Source organism: Marmota marmota, unplaced genomic scaffold (genome assembly GCF_001458135.2).
Source record: "Marmota marmota marmota unplaced genomic scaffold, marMar, whole genome shotgun sequence".
NCBI lineage: Eukaryota > Metazoa > Chordata > Mammalia > Rodentia > Sciuridae > Marmota > Marmota marmota.
The window spans coordinates 19,940,478-19,965,047 of NW_025999960.1; the positions used below are offsets into that span (position 1 = coordinate 19,940,478).

The following is a 24,570-nucleotide window of genomic DNA, read 5'->3' on the forward strand; positions in this document are numbered from 1 at the left end:
AGCTTCAGTCTGGCCCTGGAACAATCCTGCTTCTTCCAGTATGCAAGTGACCTGGGGCTGGCTGGCCGCTTTGCTTCTCTGAGCTTACTGCCTTATCTATGGAATGGGAAGAATGATCTCTACATTCTAGGGATGTTGTAGATATCGAATAAGGTAATGTACATAAAATTTTCCACACAGTACCTAGTAAGAGTTTGTTAAATGGTAGCATTTATTAATGAAATGATAATTGTTTTCAGATATTTTTAAAGTTGTCACATGGATGGCACTTAACTGTGCCACTCATCAGGCTGAACTATGGATATGTGATGGAGAGAGTCTGGGGTTGGCTGGGAGGGAGAGTGCTCCATCCGAGGCCCAGAACCTGGAGGAGATCTCTGTTGCCGGAAGTGCCCAAGTGGAGGCTGTCCAGGGGCTTTTCCCAACAAAATGCTTTGGAATCCTGGGTCTTTCTGAAACTATCTATCCGAGTACATGGATGAAAGACTCTGAAAAAGGGCCCGGGGATCCAGAAAAAAGAGCCAGTAGTGGAATGAATCAGTGCTCTGCTAGTCTCGGGCCAGGTCATCTGAGGCCTCAGCTGTCCTGTCTCCTCGGGTCGGGGAAAGGCCTGCAGCAGGCTCAGTAGAGGTTGTCCTGTCCCTTCTGCAGATTCTGTGAAGGGAATCTGGGTGTGGTGAGGGATGTTCTGTTTTCCTAAGACTCTACCCTCAATAAGAGAAAGTAATCATCGAGGTTCCCCTGCCCCTGTGTGTGTCGAGAAGCCTTCCTGAAGTGGGACCTTGGCCTCCTCACTCTAGTGTCTGGATTTCTGATTCTGTGTCAAATTCCTGGGGCAGCCAGCCTCTCATCTCTCCAGGAATGCAGAGGCTGGGACCGGAGAGCTGAGCAGGATGCCTTCTCAGCCTTTCCCAGGGGTCTTCTCTTCCCAGACACTCTGAGAGAGGAAGGCCCTTATCTGCTCCCAGTCCCTGTGCCCACTTCCATCAGAAGAGAGGAACTGGCAAGTGCTGGACAGAACCCTCTCTTCCTTACTTATGTCTTTCTAACAAGGAAGCAGCTGATTTCACCATTCATTCATTGAACTCATGAGTTCAATTCAGATTCATTCATTGAACTCTCTTTTCCCGGTAATATTGTTCAAGGTCTTGGAGAGAAAAGAGTAAATAATAGCAACTGGTAAGTTCCCAGGTTTCATGGAGCATAGGTTTTGTGAGGCGAAAAGCCTAAGAACAAGTTAACAAATGTATACATGAGATCACTTCAGAGCATAGGAAATGCAAAGAGGGGATATCAAGGGGAGGTGACAGAAGGAACCGGGGAGAAGGTGCTAAACGGTGTGGCCGGGGCAGCTCTCTATGAAGGCAGTGTGTGAGCCAAGGAGAGGGGGCACCTGCGCGAACAGCAAGGGGAACCCAGGATAAGAGCTTCGAGCTGGGGAAGGATGCCCGTGTGTCCAGGACCAGGGAGGATGGCAGCGTGGCCATGATGTATCGGGCAGGAGAGCTGGATGGTGTGAGCTGGCGGGTATTTGGGAACCAGATTATGCAGGGCCTTGTAGGGCCTGGTGGAGTTGGATTTTATTTGAAGTGAAATTGGACACCTCCTAAGGGTTTTTGAGTAGACATCTAATTAACATGATCTGATACATTCTTTACAAATTTCACTTGCCAGAAACAAACAAATAAACAAAAGATCACTTGTCTAAATGCTGAATGGAGGATGGATCAGAAGAAGAAGAGTGGAAGAAATCAGTCAGGAAGTAACTGCAAAAGTCCAGGTGGTAAATAATGGTGGTGGAACTAGGAGATGGGGAGACAGGGAGGAAGTCGAGATATGTTTTGGAGATGGAGTCTGCAGACTTGTTTATGTATTGACTGGGGGCACTGAGGGAAAGACGGGAATCAAGATCAACTCCTAGGCTGGGTGCCGTGGTACACACTTGTAATCTCAGTGGCTCCGGAGGCTGAGGCAGGAGGATTGACTGTTCAAAGCCAGCCTCAGCAAAAGTGAGACCTCACTTTTGAAACCTCTCACAAAAGTAAGACCTCAGTGAGACCCTGTCTCTAAATAAAATACAAAATAGGGCTGGGGATGTGGCTCAGTGGTTGAATGCTCCTGAGTTCAATCCCTGTGCTGCCCACCCCAAAAATTGACTTCTAAATTTTGGCTTGGAAAATGGAACATAGGTGGTGATATTTAATCAGTTAGGAAGACGGGGTGGGCAAAGGTATTCAAGCATTTGTTTAGGTGCAGTACTTAGGTCATAATGACATGGTATGAAAAAAATGGAAGTTAAACGGGGTGACATGGTGGCTGCACAACACCTGGGACTTCCTATGCTGCTGCTTTGTTTCACGATATGGCTTCTCGTTGGTGGCTGCCCCAGCTTTAACCTCGGCATCTCATTCCAATCAGTGAGCAGGGTTTAGAAAGGAGACTGGGAGGACAGACTCCTCTTCTGTCAAGGACACCAGTCATAATTTGCCCTAACATTCGCTCACATCCTACTGACCAATATCTGGTTAGATGACGGCATCCAGCTGTAGGGAAGCTGGGGGTAGACATCAGGTACACGGAAAAAATGGCGGGGTCACTGAACTGGAGGTCAGGAACAGGTCAAGGATCCGTAACAAGGGGACTCTTGGAGTAATGGAGGTGGAAGGACAGGAGGTTGTGGCAAGAGGGTGGGTCCTTGAAATCAGGATTTTGGAGGTTCCTGTGGCACTGTGTGGGCTGAGGTGCAAAGATCAAGGACGGAGAAGCCAGAGTGTTGGTGAAGTGATTTTCATGAATGCTCAATGTCCTCAAGAATGAGGACAAGAGCAAGTGAGGGAAGAACAGGTGCTAAGGTCATCGATGAAGAGTGAGAGGGGCTGAGGGGCAGGGCAGCCTGATCCTGAGCTTCCAAGGAGGGAGCTTTTTAAGGAAAGAAAGGAGATATGATATGGTTTAGAAGCAGTGATACAAAATAAGGAGGCCACCCCTTTGCACCTTCTGGTTCTGAGGTGATTAGCAGCTAAGGGAGTAGACAGTTTCCACTTGAGAGCACTGTAGAGGCTGTGGGATTCTCAGGAAGTCTTAAAATGTTATCAAGTTTAGTTGACAGAAGTCAGGAGCAATGGAACACAAATGTAATCCCAGCAATTTAGGAGGCTGAGGAAGAAGGATTGCAAATTTGAGGCCAGCTTCGGCAATTTAGAGAGACCCTGTCTTAAAATAAAAAATAAAAAGGGCTGAGGTTATCGTTCAGTGGCAGAGTGCCCCTGGGTTCAATCCCCAATACTGGGAGAAAAAAAAAAGATTAAGTGGTAAAATATACAAAATAAGACATTGGGAATATCAAAGAATTGCTGATTACAGGTCAGGAGTTCCACAAGCCACAATGAAAGGGTTTGGGAGGGAGAGACTGGGTAGAGATTGGGTTGGACCAGGGGCTGGCAGAGCCAAGTGGAATTGGGGGTCTGGATAACAAGATCCCTAGAGGCTTTGACTTGGGTCCTTGAGGTCAACATTAAGAGGTGTGACATTAGGAACGTGGTAACTAGCCCTCTTTCCTCTGAGAGCAACCGGGTTAAAGTGTAGATCTCAGTATCTGCCTAGATGGTTTAGAGTATCTTCAGAGACTGATTCCTGTGACCTAAGGTGACGGCCAGTCCCATAGGAGCAGGAGATATGTGCAAACAGAATAAATTTCCCAAATGATGTCTACATCCTAATCCCCAGAACCTGTGAGTAAGTTCATTTCTGTCGTGAGTGGAGAAATTTGCAGATAGAATCGAGGTGGCTGATCCACTGGCCTTAAAATAGGGAGATTATCTAGATTATCTAGGTGGGCCCAAGGTAATAGGAAGGATCCTTTAATGTGGACAAGGGAGGAAGAAGAGAGAACCTGATTGATGGCGGGTGAGAAGCCTTGACCAGATGTTGCTGGAACAGAGGGAAGGGGCCATGGGCCAAAGAATGTTGGAAAGAGCGAGGAAGCAGATTCTCCTCGACAGCCTCCAGGGAAGGAATGTGGCTCTGTTGACACTCCTTGATTTTAGCCTAGTGAGACCCTTCTGGGACTTCTGAACTTCACAACTGCAAGATAATAAACCTGTGTTGTTTTAAACCAGCAAGATGGATCATGGTAATTTGTAATTAGAAAACCGATACCAGATGAAAGGTTCTCCTCTCCTGGTGACCGCTCCCTCCTGTAGGGTTGGATGCTATGACAGCTGGTGAGACAGAACTTTAGACCACGTTTCACAGAAGGGTGGAGTTAATGCATGAACAGGAATGTTCCTGAATAACTTGCCTTTCCCTCCTGCCCTCTCTCACAAGGGCACAGGCTTGGACACAGCTTCCCTTCCCCCCTCTTTCTCCTCTGCTAATTCCTTCTCTGTTTGGTGGCTCAGGCAGAAGGAAGGCAAAGTGGTCCCTTTTGGGCTGTGTCTCAATGACAGTCTCCAGTCCAGCTTTGCCAGCGAGGTCAGAGTGCTCTGGGTGGTGTGGCACTTGTCTGGCCGTTAATAAAATGGACACTTGGGTCTCCTTTTCTGTTCCTGTTCTCGTCCCCTTCTCCATTGACTGGGCTCAGAGGGATGGCATGCAGGTGGAGCTCCCTGGGGCCTTGAGGGTAAGCTTAAAGGGGATTCTATATAGTGGATTTTAATAGGCAAAAGCTCTGAAAGTAACTCTGACCAGCTGCTTTGTAAATGCAGCTGAGGCTGGAATGAAATTTCCCCAATTCCATGGAGTATAGACAACCAGACTGTGAAATTTTGGCTTCAGATTATGTGTGGCAGTCTTCAGTAGGTGATGCTAGGTTGACTGTCCCAGTTTCCTGTCACTTTGAGATTGCACTCAGGGCCACAGCAGGAATCATGGAGGGATTTAATTTATGATCTGATCACAGGCTTCTGGAATTATTTCCTGCCACATAATCTCCAGTTGGCTTGGAGTTGTACGTTTATTAAGCTCTGACTGGGGCTGGGGATTTCAGAGGCCCGCTGTGGGACTAACCACAGTTATAAAGGAATAGGACCCCTGTAGAGAGGAAATGTCATTGTAGGAGAAAGTGGAAAAAACCTCAGTGGAATGATTACCAACCTGAAAGAACAATGAATAAGTCCTGTACCTGGAATGCTCTGTCCTTATAGAACAGACTTATTCAGGGAGCCTGGGGTTCATGTCAGAAACAAGTCTTGGTCTTTTTCCTTTTTTTCTTTTGATGCCGGGGAGAAAACTCAGGGGGGTTTAACCACTGAACCACATCCCCAGACCTATTTTGTATTTTATTTAGAGACAGGGTCTGAGTTGCTAAGCACCTCACTGTTGCTGAAGCTGGCTTTGACCTTCCGATCTTCTGGCTTCAGCCTCCCAGGCTGCTAAGGATTACAGGCCCTCACCACAGTGCCTGGCTCAAGTCTTGGTCCTGTAGTGAGAAAAGTCAGAGAGAAAGGAAAAGAGAGAAGGTGTTTCTGTTGATTGAGCTGGGAGAAAGGATGAGATTTTTCTGGGAGAAACGTTGAGCTCTTAGTGTCCATGCTGAAGATGGATTAAAAGGAAAAATGAAGTGTTTATATGCTTAAGTACTTTTAAGGATAAAACTAGAGAAGAGTAGAAGATTCATTCCTTACTAGACCAGGAGGGTGAAGGAGGCCCCAAGAAATTTAACAAGGATGCAAAAGAGAAGGAGGCCACTAGAGGGAGCATGGACCCAGGAAATATTGTGGACAGTGGCTCAGACCTAGAGGTTTAGTGTAGAGATTGCAAACGCTACTAGGTAAGTTTCAGAGGGGCACAGTTGTTCATTTCTTTCTTTCTTTTTCTTTTTCATTTATTTATTTATTTTTTTGTGGGGATATTGCCCAGGCCTTGAAGAAACATGCCCAGGAGCCTTGCCTCACAGTTACTGAGAGGATGAAACTCGTGCACAAGAGAAATAGGTCTAGTTGAGTTAAATTGGGACTTCTGGGAACAATACTTTAAATCTCTAACTAGAACACGATAACCCAAAAGACAGTGCGCAGTACCACCCTCTAGTGGTAACTTCATGCCAGAATTAACCCTCCTTAGGAGAGTTCTCTGTTTGAGGTTCAAGTTTAAGTGGTGCAGACTGAGAGCATCCTCGCTGGTCTTTCTCAGAAGTCTCCAGGTTTCTGCCACGTGTGTTGCTGGCATTACAAGCCAATTCCTGCTGAGATCAAAGCTTCTGCCTGTCTTTTGGAATTTGAGGAGGAGGGAGAGACTGTCACTGAGATGCCTTGGCATCACCGCTTCCCTTCCAGCTGCATCTGTACCCTGTGCCACCATGAGCTGCCTGCTTGTTGACCCTCAGGAGGAACCCAGTGAGATATACACGGCTGGAGACCTTACAGCCACACCCACAGGAAGTGCTATGGCTGACTCTGGCCTTCCATCTCTTCCTCATGCCCCTTGAACCTGTGTTAAAGGGTTCTCCCCGACCCCCCTCCCACCCCAGCACCACCAAAAACCATGCACTAGGTAATGGACACAGAATTTCCCTGGGACCTGAGAATATGCTGAGTTCCTAAGTTTTGCAGCTGTGGAGCTGGTGCCATGGACTCCCATGTGTCCTAGTTACACTGATTTTGAAAAAGATGGATCCCTGAGCTGCTTGGGGATGGAGTAAGTGAACTTTGAAGAAGCTAGAGGAAGTACTACCACTTCAGGGGGAAAAAGACCAGGATGTAGCCAATGGCCAGATCTAGATTCCTTTGCAGTGAGTCCCCCTGGCTAATAAGGAGCAAAATAAGAAATGGGTACCCGGGGAGGGTGTGCTGACTTTTATTTCCTTTCATTTTAGTTTAAAAGAGAGTTTAATTTCAGTTTTATTATTTGCTCCTCTTGAAATTAGGAGGGAGTTTATGTTCAAATTAAGGGCATTTTATTGTTTGCTGGGGTTGAAGTGTTTGATATTTGACGCTGTCACTCAGTGCTTATTTGGTAAGCCTCAAGGGAGCTGTATTGAGCCATGGGACTGAGCTGACTGCAGAGAGGAAGTAGAGTCTAGGGCACGGTACAGTTTTGGAGTTAATTCCTGTCCTACTAGGACCCAATCCAGAGGTCTCTGGGGCCGACGGCAGCTTGGCCACCTCACTGATTCCAGGAGGATACAAAGAAGAGTGGGTGAGAACTTGTACCCCACTTTTTTCCCCCCTGGAAGTGTGATTAACAAATATTAAAGTCTTTTGCAAGGGTTGGGTGAGAAAATATGTGTAAAGCACTTGGAAATAGGGCCTGCCACATAATGAGAGCTTTATAAATCCGCGGGCCACATGGTCACGTGTTTGGTCACAAATGGCCAAATGTCTGCAAAATGGGTGGTCATCCTGGTGCACGGTTGGTCTTCTCCCTCCCACTCCCATTCCCGCCTGTGATTGATCACAGGCCCATCAGTTAAGCCTTCCACATTGAGAAAAGAGCAGGTGCTCATGTTGGAGGCTTTCTCCTTTATATGTTCCCTTCAGACAGAGGAGCAGGTTGGAGGGAGCCCACCTTTGCATTCCTTCCTCATTCCCTCCTGGGGGACAGGAGATGGCCTTGGGAGTGAAAGCCTGGCAGTGGCTCCCCCCACTCTGTCTCTGCTCACTTAGAGAGTGGGCTGGGGTGGGGAGAGTACGGGAGAGAGGAGAAGGCCCCTTTACTCTTTGGCCTCTTATCTAGTTTTAATAGGAAGCCCTGCATTTGGGCCTTATTGGCACAGCTGTCTAGTCATTAGTTAGGTGGACACTTTGATTGCCACTGGGCAATGGGCCTCATGTCATTTTCTGTAGTGGTCTGAACTGGAGAGTGTCTTTCCTCCAAGACACTTCAATTTTTCTAACTTAATCTTAGGAAACCTTCTTTCCAGTTTCTTCCTGAACTCCACAATCTTTGATATTTTGGCAAGAATTTTTTGCAGTGTCTCAAGCAATGGCTTGAGAAAAATTCTTAGTAGAAATTTTCGTCTGGTTTGGTGGCATTGTGGGAGTGGGTACTAAGCAAGGGAAAGTGGACAGGTGGCTACTTTCTACACCAGGAGAAAGCAAAGGAAGGAAGGAGATTTTTGTATCTGTCTTCGGCTCTGAACACACTTCTTGCAGATATTCCTGGGCCAGGATACTGCCAGTCCTGCACTGTGGTAGGTCAGCTGCTCTATTGGTATCCTGAGTGCCTTTCCTGTGTCCTTGGAATAGGGTGCCAGAGACCAGAGGTGTCTTCCTTCCTGCCATCCTACCTGCCCTTGAGCGGACAGCCTTCTCTTCCTTTGGAAAACACAGAGAGACTTTCATTCTCTCATGTTCTTTTTTACCCAACGAGTCCCGCATGCCCAGGGCCACAGGGAGATGGGCACATTCTAGGTAGATGGGTCTGGCACATGGTGGACACTGGTGGATGTTAGCGGAGTGAGTAAATCAAAGTGATCCACCTTGAGAAGTTCTGGCAGATGAGGGTGGAGAGGAAGGAGGGTGGAGAGGAAGGAGGGTGGAGAGAAGGCAAGAAGGTATGACATTGGACTCTGGAATCCACTAGGAAATGTACTAGAAAATAAACAGGGAGTTTGGAGAGTGCAGTGTCCTGGAAACTTTCGAGGGGAATTTTCTAGAAGGGATCCAGTCCTCCATTGACAATGCAGAGTCAGGACTGAGAGGGAGCTGTGAGACTTGTTGTTGTCAGTGATTTGGGGGGGAATAGTGGTAGGCTATGGGTGGGAAAGGGCAGACTGCAGGGAGGTGCCACTCTGATGACGTGGAGGGGCAGGGCGAGCAGTGTCAAGGCTTCGCCAAGGATGTTGTGGGATGCAGAGACTTGAACAGGTCTGTAAGCAGAGGAGAATGAGAGGTTTGAACTCAAGGGGGTTGGGGAGTTGAGGAAGAATAGTGGGGGCCTCCTGCCTCCTTTCCCACAAAGTCACCACAGAGCTGCGTTTGGGTTGAATGCTTTAATGCCTGGATTTGAGGGGCTGCGAGATGGTGGTTGGGAAGAGTGCAGTGTGGGTGATGTAGGCACCTCTCATGGCCCAGCCTGGGATGCAGAGTCCTTGTCCTCAGGGCCTCATGACATCATTGGCATCAGGTATCAGGCTTTTCAGATAGTCCAAGATTCCTTTGATTGCTTTCTTCAGATCCTTCCCCATTTTATTGCCAAACTTGTTCAGTTTTCCCTCCGAGGTGGTTGCTGGGAAATATGGAGAGAAAAATGTCAAGTTCAGGCTGGTTCTCTCCCAACCCTTCCCAGCATTCTGGCAACAACCTTCCACAGAACTAGGAATCAGTGGGGTCTTTTGATCTCACTTATATGTCATTCTCGTTCCCCCTCTTTCTAACCCCGCTTTATTCCCATCCAAGTGGCTCCCCCACCCCTGCCCTTTTCTTCTCAACACCTCCCCAGTCATTTCCTCTCTTCCCTGGCTCATACCAGCAGTAGGAGTGAATTCTGTTGTCTCTTCTATGGAACTTTTGGAACTGTCCCCTTGGAGTATGGGGTGAAGGATTTCAGGTTTTTGACTCATTGGTCTGGTGGATTTTACCACCACGTTCTCTTTGGAAATCAGCTCTTCACTGAAGATGAAAGGCTCCACGGTGAGGTCCTCACTGGAGATAGAGGCTTTCCTGGGATGGTTGTTAGAAGCAAACTGGGAAGCTGGGACTAAGGAGATGGAGGGAGTATGGGGCAGAGAAAGAGCTCCTGGTGAGAAGCAGTCAGCCATTGCCATATCCGTCCCTTAACGTGTTCAGGGCATCAGGGTGTATCCCACTTGTATGTTGCTGAACCAACATACAAGTGGGATAGATGTCCTGTGCCAAGCCAATTCTACGAGCACCGCTGAGGTACCTATTTGAGTTTGAATGACATTGATTAGGAATTACACTCTTCTCACCGAATCCACCTAACCAGTTAAAAGAAATTAACTCAGCTAACATTTGTCTGGTTCATAGGAGGAATTCATAAATATTGTTTTTTTTTCCTGTGAATTCTGGATATTATCACTTGAGATTAACCCATGTCTACAGATAATCTACAAAGTCAGACCTCCCCATGTGCATGGTTTTGGGATTATGGGGGTGAGGAGGCTGGAACTGGTGACCCTACGGCATCCTTGCCTTAGGTGAACTGAGGCCCTTTTCTGGCTAGCGTTTGGATGTGAGGTGTGGTCCCACTCCAGGCTCTGATGACTAGTCAGCATGAACGTTGTTCAAATGGTTCCTGTTCCCCAGATCTTGGCCAGTTATTGCAGCAGGAAGGATTAAGACCAACACCAAGAGGGACTGTCTTTACTCCACTTCTTCAGGTGAGGAATTTGTCATTTATCGAACAACTTTTTACCCCCACCATCTTATTCTAAAGGACACTAGTGTGAGACTTACAGTCACTGATGACTTGAGTCTTCGAAGGGATTTCATCTTCTGACTCTGAAAAAGAAGAGATTAAAGCCTCCAGGGGTCTCAAGACAGCTAACATGTGAGTCATTCCTCTATAACCAACCCCATATCCCAACATTCCCAATCTCCCTTGCTTTTCTAATGTTTTTTTTTCTCATTTCTAACCCTCTAGGTAATTTATTTAATGTTTATTATATTTTCTTTCTCCTTGAATATAATCTTATGAAGATTGAGGACTGTCTAGACTGTTAGTGGATCCCAAGTCCTTAGAGCTGTGTCTGACACAGAGTAAGTGCTACTAAATAGCTATTGAATGTGTGTGTGTTTGTGTGTGTGTGTGATCATACAGAGAGAGAAGGAGGTCCAGGGATGGTACTGACTCTGCTTGGGTAGTTCACCATTGCCAGAGGCTGAGATCCAATCTGAATCTCTGTTGACCCATATTCCACCCTGATTTGGGCCTAGCTTATCTCCCTTGGCCCCAGTCTCAAGCTTTCTGGGTTGCAGGATCCCGAGGGTCATATGCCTTGGTTCCCTACCTCCATCCCTTGGTCATCCCAAGTGTGGACTTTCTCTTCTGCATCTCCCCATCTCTCTGCATAGCACATTACAAGGATTTAGAAAGGGCCTCCCTTGTGCTGATTCTCCCAGATGACAACTCGATGACCTCTAGGGGACCGAGGGAATGAGAAGGAGGCTATACTCACCATGAAGGATGGCCAGAGAGGTGGAGGCCAGGCTGGCCAGCAGCAGGACAGCGAAGAGCTTCATGATGGAGCTGGAGCAGGAGCTGTTTGTCCTGGGGGAGGCTCTAGTGAGGAGGCAGTCTGGAAGGGGCCTTATTTATTTTGGGGGTAAGAATGGACTATGGGGAAACTGGCTTGGGATTGGAGCAAACCAGGTTTCCCCTTCTAAGTTCCCTGTTCTGAATATGTTTATTTTTGGGAACTGGAGATTCTGGGAAACTAGTTAACAGGAAAGTAAGGCTCCCCAGCCTTCCCCCTGGCCAGGGCCATGCCACAGGTGTGCCAGCCCCAGGCTCCATCGTGTATGCCTATGGAATAATTTCCTGGATCCGAGCTCCCCTCCTTCATGGTACTCATGACTGGTATTTTTTTTTTTTTTACTTTTATTCATGCAATCATTCAATTAATATCCATCTCCCACAGAAGAATGGATCTTCCATGACGACTGGAATTCTACCCATTTTGCTGGCATTGTTTTCCCAATACTTTTCAAGTAGCTGGTACAAAGTAGGAGCCTGGAAAATATTAATTGGGTGACTGAATCAAGGAGGGGTCAAATTGCCCTCTAGGGTGCAGATAAATCTCCCCAACAGTTCAGGAGTGAGGCTGTTACAGGAATTCCAAGAAACTGTCCAGAGTTTGTTCCCGTGGGATATTTCATTTAATTCGTGACAGGAGGTTATTTATTGGCATAGAAATTCATATTCACGGAGGTGAGGTGATTTGTATGAAGTCACATATTTGGGTGCATTTGAACCAGGTCAGACTAGTTCCACATCCAGAGTCTAGTGGGCAAGATGAAGCAGGAGGTTTCCTGAGGAGGGATCTGGAGAGGAGGTAGAAGGTGGGCCTAGGACTTGGGTTCTGGTCCTGGGCCTAGGGACTGAGTTAGTAGATCTCCTCTGTCCTCATGTAGCTGGAAGTTTTCATGACCCTCTGAAACCTCTGTTTCTGGATCATCTCCTGGCAGGAGAGGGCTGCCAACCCTGAGACGGAGCGTCCTGCCCTCAGCGGGGAGCATGCTGGCTGGGCATGTGGGGTCCCACGGAGCGCAGCATAGGCCTATAGACCACAGTGAGCGCTGGGCTGTGCCAGTTCATTAGAGTCCTTCCTTTCCTGGAGAGGAGAGCCCCAGGAGCTGGCAGTTGTCCTCCAATTGCTGCAGGACAGTCCTCTCCTTAGGCAAGATGGTGAGGTGAAGGAAGTTTGTCTTGGGCTACCTCTCCCCTCTCCTTCCTTCCTGATTTCCTCTCTTACCATCAATCTTCCCTCCCATACCTCAGGGGACGTAGGAGCCGGACATGGACAAATAAGGGCAGTCACAGTGTGTCCATGAGGACAGGATTTCAGTTCTGTAGGCTTATTTCCTGATACACCTAAAAACCCCCCATCACCGCTCTTCTGGCCTCCATTCTGTCTCCACCAAAATCCATCGTCCACACTAATGCTGGGGGGATCTCCTGAATTTCATGCAGCTTCCTACTTGACAGTCTTTAATGACTAGCCATTACCCAGGAGATCAAGCCCAGTCTTCTCAGCCTTCCCAACCTCACCTCTTACTTCTGTGAGTTATTCCCCAGTCAGTGACCTGTTAGACCTGGGTTCATGCTACTTCTCTTTCAGAATTGCTGTCGCCTCTCCTTCTTCTTGGTATGTTCCTGCATCATGATCGAGACCAGACCTCCCCACTGGAGGGAAGACAAGCACCTTGGTCAGTCATCTCACCTCGGTGGCTCCACAATGCATTGTTCATATTGTTATCTTTTTATTATCACATTCCAGTACTATTTGTTGAGGAATGACATGTGCAAGTTTTGGAGATGTAATGGCAAACAAAACCATCTGGTCCCTGGCCTTATGAGGTTGATTGTCTAGCACTTATCACATTCTATTGTGATTTGAAATCTGTTGGTTTTACTGGTCAATTGCCATGTCAAGGACAAGAGCCAGAGTTTGTTTATCTCTGCATCTCGATTTATTTAGCATAGATCTTAACATTTGCAGCATGCTCCAGTCTGGCTTTATTGAATGAGTCAATTTGTTTATTCAAAGATGGCCCCTAGGGACATGTTTGCCCAATGAAGTGTCTCCTGAGTGTGTTTGAGATCTTTCAGAGGCTTTCATCAACAAATAAATATTTCAAAAAGAATTCAATGAGTGCCTGCTGTCTACCAGGCATGATGCGGCTTTTAGAGCTCTAACAAAACAGATCTTGTCCCTGTTCTTCCAGCTCAAGGTACCGGTTAAAATAGAAGTCACTCAGCCAAATGTCGATTTAATATAAGGAATGGAAAAAAAATTCAGAATAAGTGTGTCTCAAATATTGCACAAGCCATAGTAAATATGTCTGAAAACATATTTAATGTGCTCTATATTTATTTGCTAGATTTGGCCTTCAAGACTCCAGGCCAGCATCAGACTAGCAGGAGAAGCAGGGAAGACTTCCCATATATACTCTTTCTGACCTGTCACTCTAAGGTCCTGGCCTCATCCTATGTGCTTGGTTCAGGTGTAGGGAAAGTTGCCTGCCATATCGTAACTTCCTCCTGAGAAAAGAGGTCACAGGGGTTTTTGCATATAAATGTCAGAGTGACCTTATTATCTTGATCATTCCTGTTTTGTGAGGAATCTGGACTTTATTCAGAGGCAACTCTCAATAGGGTGGATATAAGGAAGACCAGTAGCTTCTGAGGAGGCCAGGGTGAGAGAGCTGTCTTTTCTGGTGCTCCATATTGGATGGTTTCTAAGTCAACAAGGTCCTCCTCAGTGAATTTTGAGACAGAGATACAAAAATAAAGAGACATAAACACAGTAGAGGAAGGAAGGAGGAAGCAGAGAAACGGAGATAGAGTTGGGCATGATGGTACATGCCTGTAATTCCAGTGACTTGGGAGGCTGAGGCAGGAGGATCTCAAGTTCAAGGCCAGCCAGGGCAACTTAGTGGCATCCTGTCTCAAAATAAAAAAAGGGCTGAGGATGGAAGTGAATGGCAGAGTGCCCCTAGATACAATGCGCAGTATCATGAAAAAAAAAATATGGAGACAGAGGAGAAAACCCATGCCTAGAGGAGCTCTGGACCTGGCGTCAGATTTGCCAGAGCAGCTAGAGGGGCTTATGGCTCAGTTACGTTTGTACCCTGTACTCCAGGAGGCCTCCTGAAATGGTTCCTGTTCTTCCTTCCTTCTGTCACTGGTTGTCACCTGAGTGCATCTTATAAATGGGAAGAAAATCAATTTCATTTGACGATATTAACTCAGAACACATGCATCTAAGGTTCAGCTCTGCTACCCCTTCCACTATATGGCCTCTATCCAGCCATGCCCTTTCTCTGGGCCTCAGTCTCCTCCTCAGCAAGGAGAGGGAAGGTCCAGATGGCTTTCCAGGGCCATCTAGGGTTCTTGTTCCAATATCTGACAGCCCCTTGGGTCCAGGGTAAACTTCTTGGGAGGTTTTCATTTTAGAAGGAGAAGGGCATCAGGCTGGTTAGACTCAAACTTCAGTGCACATCAGAAACAGCTGAGGGAGTTTTTTTTGAATTTCTTTCCTCTTCATTTAGTAGGCCTGGGATGCAGCCCAGGAATATTCTTCTAAAACCAGAGTCCAGGGAAGTTCTGAAGTGGAGGTGTTGGGGACAACCCTATCTTAGGTTGACAGCATGGCTTCTAAGCAAAAGCTCAAACTTCTTCTGTGGCAAAGATTTGGGGAGTCAGAGAGTGTTATTGTGTGTGTGTGTGTGTGTGTGTGTGTGTGTGTATGAGAGAGAGAGAGAGAGAGAGAGAGAGAGATTCAATCATTCAATACCTATGTTATTAGCATTCTCAAGGCCCTGGTTAATCCCCAGCACTGCAAAACAAATAAATAAATACCTATGTTTTAAAGCCAGTACATCCTTAAACAAGGGCCCCTGTAATAACCCACACACATATCCCCTGGATAAATTAATAGAAATATGGGCATCCTTGACACATTGATGTGACCATAATGGGTCACAACCATATCTGTTTTAGGTTTTTCCTCAGTTCTCCTCAATAGCAACCTCCATCCCTCCCACTGTGCACTCAGCCATTTTTTATCATGGAGGACAGACATCCTGCCCCCAGGCTGCTTAACATCCAACCACGCTGAATTGTTATAGCCCTTCTCACAGCCCACAGTCCTCACACCAGGAGACAATCCCACAGACCAGAGTTCTGGACACAGAGCCTTCAATTTGGGAATTGCTTATGTAGCTTGAGGAGTCACTCCTAAGGGCTACAAGAGGATAGAAAGATGACAGCCCTGACCTTCGTAGGTTGGGGAGTGACCGAGAGATGTGTCCATAACTGCAGCTTCCAGTGTAGCTAGCCTGTCCAGTTCTCACACCCAGGGTCACTCACACACACCCGATCCAGCTCACTGAGCTCCATGGGGACATTGAGTGGCCAGCCCACATGGACAACGTTTTTCAGAACTCATTCTCTTTCATATGGAGAGTATTTTCACAGACTGCTCAGGCGGAGCCACGTCTGGCTCAGACCTTCCTGCAGAGACAGTGGCTATGGCTGTGACATATGATATGACACATCAGCCATTGGCTCTGAAGGAGGAACTGGAGGCTCACTCAGGAGGAACCATTCGAACGTGACTAGAAATAAGGCAAAAGCTGCTCTCTCCCTAGCTGCTCCAGTGTGCTGTGAAAGTGGGGTCTTCCTGTCTCTGAGCTCCCCTGAATGTCATTCAGAACACTCCGTTTCCTGGATAACCTCAGCCAGGACCCTCTTGCCTGTGAGTGATGGACATTCTAATTTGGCTAGCTCAAACAATAAAAAAAGGTGCTATCTCACCTAACAGGAATACTGAACGAGGCTTGGTTAATTCAGCAGCTCAATGAAATCATCAAGGACTTCAGATTCCTTTTCTTCCCATGGCTCTTCTCTGTCCGGGAGCCTGTCTTTCGGCCATTTATCTTCAGTAGCAAGCTGGCTGTTGCCACTCTTTGCAATATTCAGAGGCAGAAAAAGACTCTTCTGTTGTAATTATGTATTTTTTTGTCAGCAGAACCCACACATTTATTCTTTGGCTTATTGAGAACTGTTATGGTTAGAAAGGCCAAGTGGAAGTAGAAGTCTCTCAAACTGTTTGAGCCCATTGTTTGGCTAACACAGTCCATCAGAAGTAATCATGCACCAGATGGAATGGTAGAGAACAGTACTCTGTTCAGTTCTCTGGTATAACCCTTGCAAAAGCTGATTATGTCACAGCAGATGACAGTAGACTGTCCTAATTTAACCAAGTGGTAGCCTTAATTGCAGCTGCTGTGCCAGATGGAACATCTTTACTAAGATAGAACACTTGGTATGATGCTTTTGATCTTGCAAATGCCGTCTTTTCAGTGGCTACCAGGGAAAAGGCTCCAAGCAGACAGTGTTTATCCGTGATGGACAGCAGATGATGTTTATAGTCCTACCTCAGGGATAATTCTCCTGCTTTCTATCCCAATGTAGTCCTAAAGCCAGGAACGATGGCACATGCCTGCAGTTCCAGCTACTTGGGAGGCTGAGGCAGGAGGATTGCTTGAACCCAAGAGTTTGAGATCAGCCTGGGCAACAAAGTGAGATCTCATCTCAAAGGAGAAAAAGAAGAAAAAGAAAAGCAACAAATAGTAACAATATAGTCCTTAAAAACCTTGATTACGTCTGGGGATATAGCTCAGTGGTACAACACTTGCCAGGTTTACAGAAGATCCTGGGTTCAATCCCCAGCACAAAAACAAAGAAATAAACGATACCCAATCAGCTTGACACAGTGATCCTACTGTAAATCATTACCACCTTGAAGCTGGCTATCCTGACAGAATGTTAGAATTATCTTTGAAAGTCACAGTAGAGCCTGGTATATTGGCACACATCTATAATCCCAGCAAATAGGGAGGAGGCAGGAGGACTGCAAGTTCAAAGCCAGTCTCAGCATCTTGGCAAGGTCCTAAACAACTTAGCTAGACTCTGTTTCAAAATGAAAAAGACTGGGATGTGTCTCCAGTGGTTAAGCACCCCTAGGTTCAAATCCCAGTACCAAAAAAACCAAAACAACCAAAAAACAAAAAACAAAAACACGCCACAGAGGAGCTACAATCTGCGGCATCAAGTCTAAAGCTACTCCTTTACGCAAGGTTGTGGTTAATATTATAAATTGTTTCTGCTATCCTCTCCATGTTTATTTTGCCTTCTGCTGGGACTTTAGCAGGTTAGTGTTCTTTATCTGGTAGACTGACTCAAAATTTCATTTCCAAAGGATCTGAATTCTCAGTGGTCCTATTTGGTTGGAGTTGCTTAAATTCCTGTTAACATTTTGTTTTCTGCCATTAACTTTTACTAGTGAACATGGGAGTACTAAGAAGTACCATATAGAATCCTCTGGGTTCCAGATATCATTTTTCTGCCTCTGTAACAGCAATTCAAGTTGATAACTGGAGTGAATCATCACAGACAGTAACCTTTTTCTTCACCAACTGACAAGTGCAACGTGTCCAGATTTCAGTTTAATTGTGCCATAATTGTGTCCCCTAATACTATTTCTCCCTTGGGAACTAAGACCTTTCATGGGAGTTTGAAGCTGTTGGAATTTTCTCTTATTTTCTGACATATATATATATATATATATACACACACACACACACACACACACACACACACACACACACATACATACATATATATCCAGGGAGAGGGGCTGGAGATCAAATTGAAGCCCTCACATGTGCCTGGGCAAGCACTCTGGCACAGAGCTACATCCTGGTCCTTCATCATTGGCTACATATGATATTTATAGCATAGACCAAATTGTGTAAGAAAGATCCCATACTTTTATTAAGTGTTTTTTCCCCTCCATTGGGCATGAGAACAGAATCTCCAGTAAGCTGTTCCACCATTCATTTAAGCCAGCTGCTTCTCGGTGACAGGTTACATGCAATATTAGTACAATCATATGCACACATACTTGCTGCTACTATTTGTTTGCTGGGAAATTATTCCTTTCATCAGAAGCACTGTGGTATGGATTTCCATGAAAGTGCATTCAGTGTTCTAAGTCAGTGGATGGTGATGTTGGCTGGAACGATACATGGGGAAGGCAGATCCTATTCAGAATGCATGTATTTTCTAGCAAGGGCAAATGGTGGTCTCCTCTGTGATAGATGGGGTCCAACGTAATCAGCCTACCAACACAGGGCTGGCTTGTGCCCCAGGGATATGGTGGACCAGTTTAAAATTTTGATCTCTCGTCTAGTTCAGCACTCACGTTCTCCATTTCCTCCTTCCTCTTGCTGGTCCTCTCTTTCTCCCAGTGTCTTTGGGTCAGGAGGAGGGGCTGGATCAATAAAAAGAAATAAGAGTCCCTATCTGACTCACTGGCCCAGACCAGATGACCACATCCTCTGCCTGGGAAGAGCTGCCTCAAGGAAGGGGTGTTATTTGGAGATCTTGGGGGTTCTATGGGTTTTCCTCACGGTACAGTTTTACCTTCCAACCTCTCATAACAACTGTTTCTGGCAGTATTTCCTGGATCTTTTCTCATTGGGGTCCCTTGTCAATTAACCACCCTCTTTGGGTGGGATTGCCAACAAGGGGGCTCAAGTCACAGATCTACCGACCTGCAGGGGACGCTCGCCTCCTTTCCTCACCAGTCAGTGGATGGCAGCTGGCTTGCCCATCGCACTCTCCGCCCCTCCTGCCCTGCTGCACCTCTCCAATTACATGGTATTCTGTGTTCAAGTGGCACAGAGGGCAGATCAGCAAGTCTGCCGGGCAAGCAGGTGTTGAGTTTGGAATGAGACTTCAGTATTTTTTCCAGAAGGCCCTTGCTTCTTGGCTGGAGGGGAAAAAACGTGACAATTCACGATCCCGATAAAACTACATTTTTTTTTCTCACTTATGTTCTTTACTCATGCTGGGAAGTAAGGTGACGGTGATACAACCAATTTGGCGACTTCTGAATCAATCCTCTGGGATGTGTCTGGTGGTTCCTTGCTGGCTGTCTTTAGGTTATGGAGTGCTCCCTCTTTTTCACCTTGTAGCTCTAGTCTTAATGATCAAATAATGGGGATTTCTTATTCAGCATCTTATTTCAGGTACACACTTGAATATTTTTTGCCCTATGTGAAACACATTGCCTTTTCTGAAAGAAGACACCCCAGAGGTGCTCATCTATTTACTGAACCTCGTTGTAGATCTAGATCTCAAGTCTAGTTGTCACTCCTGATGTCTTATGGCTATGGTAAAAATTCCAATATGCAATAGCGGAGGAGGAAGAGAATAAAGAAAATCCCATTGCCATCAGCCAATGATTCACAGTGCTGTTAGAAAGAGCAATGGTACCCTAGCTACGATTGGAATGGAACCCTTGGTCAGCCAATCTGGCAACCTCCAGATCTGCTCTCCGGGAGGATTTTCCTTGTCTGTTGTCTTTTAGAACCTTTTCTAGGGTGGACATTGAACAGAGTGAATGCCTGCTATAGTTTAGATTTGGAATGTCCCCCAAGCCTTGGTACCCTGTTTGGTCTATTGGGAAGTGGTGGAAACTCTAGGAGGTAGGGCCACTTGGGAGGTTTTAGGTCAGTGGGGGCATGTCTTCAAAGAGGATTGTGGGACCCCAATCTCTTGCTTTCTCTCTCTCTCTCTTTTTTTTTTTTTTGCATCTGGTCGGTGGTTTTGTTATGTCACACACTTCCTCCATGATGTCCACACAGACTGAAAGCAACTGAGCCAACTGACCATGTTCTGCAACCTCCAGAAGTGTGAGCCAGAGTAAACCTTTTCTCTTTATAAATTAGATTATCTCAGGTATTTGTTACAGTAACAGAAAGTTAACTAAAACAACGACCCTTTTGGGGAACAGCTTGGTTCTTTGCTCAACTTCACTAACAGCCAAATCCATTTATTTTTTTTATTTTTTTTTTTATTGTGGGTTGTTCAAAACATTACAAATTTCTTGACATATCATATTCGACACTTTGATTCAAGTGGGTTATGAACTCCCACCTTCACCCCATACACAGATTGCAGAATCACATCAGTTACACATCCATTGATTTACAAATTGCCATTCTAGTGTCTGTTGTGCTCCGCTGCCTTTCCCATCCTCCAAAATTCTCTGTACTCATTTTCACCAATTTCTTCAAAACCCACTCTAAATCAGGCTTCTACCCACGCCACGCCCCCAAATTACTCTTGTCAAGAGAGTCCTGTTGGGGCTCAGTGTTACAGTGCTTGCCCAGCACACGTGAGGCACTGGGCTCAAACCTCAGCACCACATAAAAATAAATAAATAAAATAAATGTCTATCAACAACTAAAAAAAAAAAAAAGAAGAGAGAGAGAGAGAGAGAGTCCTGTTGTTGATTCTACTAGTCTCCCTGGATTGCTTTATCTTTCAGGAATATTTAACACATTTGATCACCTCATCCTCTTGGAAATTCATTTTTTTTTAAATTTTGGCTTCTAGGACACCACATTTTCCTGATCTTTTCTTATCTCACTGTCTCTGTTTCTTTGCCTTTTCCTCCTAGCTTTCTCCAACCTCTAAATATTGGAGGAGATATTTTTCCTTCTAATTTTGCTTTCTATTTATAGTTCTCTCCTTTGGTGGCTTTAAATCCCATCTATGGCCTATCTATGTACTTATTATTCTTAAAAATGTATTTCCAGTTCTGCTCAGTGGCAGATGCCTGTAATCCCAGTGGCTCAAGAGGCTGAGGCAGGAGGATTGAGAGTTCAAAGCCAGCTTCAGCAAAAGCCAGCACTAAGCAACTCAGTGAGACCCTGTCTCTAAATAAAATACAAAATAGGGCTGGGGATGTGGCTCAGTGGTTGAGTGTCCCTGAGTTCCATCCCTGGTACTAAAAAATAAAATAAAATAAAAATAAAAATAAAAAAATCTCCAGCCTAGACCTTTCCCTTTAACTCTGGCAGAGAGAGAGAGTGGAGAGAAAATGTTGGTGGGAAGAATTGGAGCTATGGGTATCTATATTTCTTCTCTAATGGGACAGGTACTTTATGCTTCTTTGTCCCTTTAATCTATTCCTCCATATCCTACCATGGTTGGTATTTTCCAGAAGTTTAGTTTTATATTGTAGATCTAGTTCTATGGTATTTCTTTTTTACTTGCTGTAGTCCTTTAGATAATTATTTAATTATTCTCATTTTCCATATCTCTCAAAGCATCTTTCTGGATCAGTTTGTTGGAATGTGTCTTCCGTGATGGTTTTCCAAGTGGATCTTTTGGTGGCAAACCTTCTGAATGTGGTTTTTGATTAACAGTATCATTTAAATGAGAACATCACCTTAAAACATATGAATGTTGAAGCGTCAAATTACATTGCAGCACCTTTGGAATATAAACCTATGCTTTTTCTTTGTTGATCTTTGGTGCGTGTGATATTCACACATTTCCTAATTCTTTCACTGCTGGTATGGATTCACTCACAGCTGGATTCTGTTGCTCATACCTCATTTAGAATTTTGCCTCAATGTTTATAAGTGAGAAAAATTGATCTACTTTTAATGTTTTGGTGGGCACTCTTTGGCATTTTAAAATCAATATCCTGCTGGCTTTGCTTAAATATTTGGAATGCTTCCTCCTCACTTTGTTCTGGAGAAGTTTAAATGAAATTGGGTTGTATTAAGAAATAGAAGGATTCACTTGTGAAATTCTGTGGGTCTGGGGCTTTTTTTGTGTGGGATAGTTCTTGATATTTTCTATTTCTCCTATGTGTTTAGGGAGTTTATCTCTACTGGGACAAGTTTTCTTGGATATGTTTATAGAAAATTTATTTCACCCATGTTTTAAAAATTGATTGCACAGATATAAGCAACATAATATTCTAATTGATCAAGTTTCCTTTTTACCTTTATTATGTTCTAATTTCAAATGTCTATTTTTTTTTATGCCCATGCTCTTGCTCTCAGTTTTGTTAGGTTAGATAATGGTTTATCTATTTTATCCCTAAATAATTAGCTCTTGGATATTTTAAGTTTAGGTCCTATAATTTTCTGTTTAACTAATTTCTGTTTATATTAAATTTAATTTGTTATTAAGGCTTTTTTTGGGTGTTAATTTTTAAAAGAATTTTTATTTGTTCTTTTTAGTTATACATGACAGTAGAATGTATTTTGATGTGTTATACATACACAGAGGGTGCTTATTTAGTTTTTAAAACCTCTTCTTTAATAAAAATGTTTAAGATTTTGATTTTTTTATGCTGTTTTAGCTGTACCTCATAGATTTTGATATTCAGTATTTTTATTGTTATCATGTTCTAGCTCTTCATTAATTTTGGTTTTGTTTTCCTATTTTAATCAAGAGTTGTTTAAGAGGATTATAAATCCTCATATGAAATAAATAAGATTTTTTCGATTTTTCTAGTTCTGTTTTTAATTTCTAGTTTTATGACCTTATGATCAGAGAAGGTCCATTTGCATTATTACTACATTTTAGAGTTTATTAAAGTATTGGTAAACAGTGTAGACTCAGATCCAGACTGCTTAGGTATACTTATAACCCTGAAAGAAATTGGCTGATATTAAGATCAATGTTCTCTTTTTCAAAATTGGTGTAAAGGGCTTCTGCTGATCTTTCAACTTTCAACCAAAAGTTAAAAACTTTCAAGTTACATGATCCTATTTCTATTGAATTTTTTGTTTAATTTCTACAAACAAGGACATCCTTATTGTCATCTCAAGGCACTGGTTAATATCAGGAGACTGTTCTATTGCTTTTCCCAACCATCTTCAGCTGCTTTGGTGCAAGTGGGTGTAGCCTATCCCCATGATTTGTTGTAACAAGTATTGAGCTTGACCAGGAGAAAGTCAAGGAAGTTCCAATTCTTTGTAAGTGATGACATGTGGGGTCATTAAATCCAAGTGTATTAAGGAAGGAACCAAGGAGGAAGGCCTGGTGATAGAATGAAAAAGTGGGTGTGCATAGACTAGGGGTCTTCAGGAAAAGAATTGCTGAGTGGGAATCAGCCCATGATTTAAAAGTGGGACTCAGAGACAAATGCTGCAGTCAGGAAGTGACACCGCTAATGGGGACAACAAGCTCAAGGGTGATGCCAGATGCCAGGTGAGGTGGGGGCACCTGTGGCCCCAGATACCTGGAAGCTGGGGCAGGAGGATCACTTGATCTCAGGAGTTTAAGACCTGCTTGGGCTCAAAGAGAAAAAAGAGTGATGCTTAAGTGATTTGGGGGCAGATATTTGTGGGTCTTTGATGGTTCATCCAGGTGGATATGGCATTGGATGAGAATTTCAGGGATGTTGTTAGGGCCCCAAATGGTTGTAAGAAATGTATTTTGGGGGGCTGGGGTTGTGGCTCAGTGGCAGAGTGCTTGCCTAGCACGTGTGAGGCACTGGGTTCGGTTCTCAGCACTGTACATAAATAAATAAAATAAAGACCTGTTGACAACTCAAAAAATTTAAAAAAAAAAGGAAATTTATTTTTTGGGTGTCATTAATTTTCATTGAGATAATTTTTATATTGCTAAGTTCTCTCTTCACTCTCCACATTCCCATACCCTTTCTTTTTCTTCTTCTATAGTTAAAAATTTTGCTCTGTGGGCTGGCAGTGCAGCTCAGTGGTAGAGCACTTGCCCAGCATGAGCAATGCCCTGGATTTGATCCCCAGTTGTTGGGAGCCGCTCTGAACAGAAGCTATGTACACAACTGTAAGCCCTGAGTAAAGGGGTGCTGAATAGTTATTGCACCCCTCAATACATTGGGCTTTACCTCTGCTCAGCTAAGGAAGGTGTGCTCCATCAGTGGGCGTCACACTATGGGGTTGAATTACACCCATCTGTTCCTTTGTCATCCTGCTACTTTGCCCTTTTTGGGATAGAATGTTCCATGGAAACTCCCCTTGTGTGTCCCCTATATAAAAATAAAGAATTCCAGTGGCCCTCTGTCTTTCAACGAACCCCTAAGGTCACAGAGCCGTCCCCCCGTATTTTAAAAAGGTACTTCTGTGTGTTTGCATGCTTTCTTCACTGTTTTCTTAAGTTATTAGAATAAGATTTTGTGAACCCAGCATAGGTCGCCAGCTTGGATAAATGACGGTATCCAGTGCCACAAAAATAAATTTGCTTTGTTACCATTAAAAAAAAAAATAAAACTTGTCAGTTGTCCCAATAATATCTCTGTGACAAAAACATCCAGTTCACCCTTATGTATAGCATTTAGCTGCCACACTTCCTCAGTGTTTCTTTGACTTTCATGACATTGCCACTTTTGAAGATGAGAGGCCATTTATTCTATAGGACATCTCCCAATTTGGGTTCATCTGAGGTTCCTCATGATTAGACTCAGGTTGTACACTTTTGGCAGATATATCAAGAGGTCACACTAGGTTCCTCACATTAATTTCTATCAGGTGATACATGATTTCAATTTATCCCAGTATTGTAATGTTAACTTTGAGCACTGAT

General features: G+C 44.6%; 1 protein-coding gene across 1 annotated transcript; it reads right to left on the minus strand.

The window, feature by feature from the left end:
* Nucleotides 1-8,824: 8,824 nt before the first annotated feature.
* LOC107148760 (glycosylation-dependent cell adhesion molecule 1-like) lies at nucleotides 8,825-11,275 on the minus strand. Its single transcript, XM_015493485.2, has 4 exons — nucleotides 11,081-11,275; nucleotides 10,359-10,403; nucleotides 9,409-9,639; nucleotides 8,825-9,168 (listed from the first exon to the last, which is right to left on the minus strand). The coding sequence occupies exons 1-4, from the start codon at nucleotides 11,142-11,144 to the stop codon at nucleotides 9,038-9,040; spliced, it is 471 nt and encodes a 156-aa protein (XP_015348971.2). The 5' UTR covers nucleotides 11,145-11,275; the 3' UTR covers nucleotides 8,825-9,037.
* Between the last annotated feature and the right edge of the window lie 13,295 nt (nucleotides 11,276-24,570).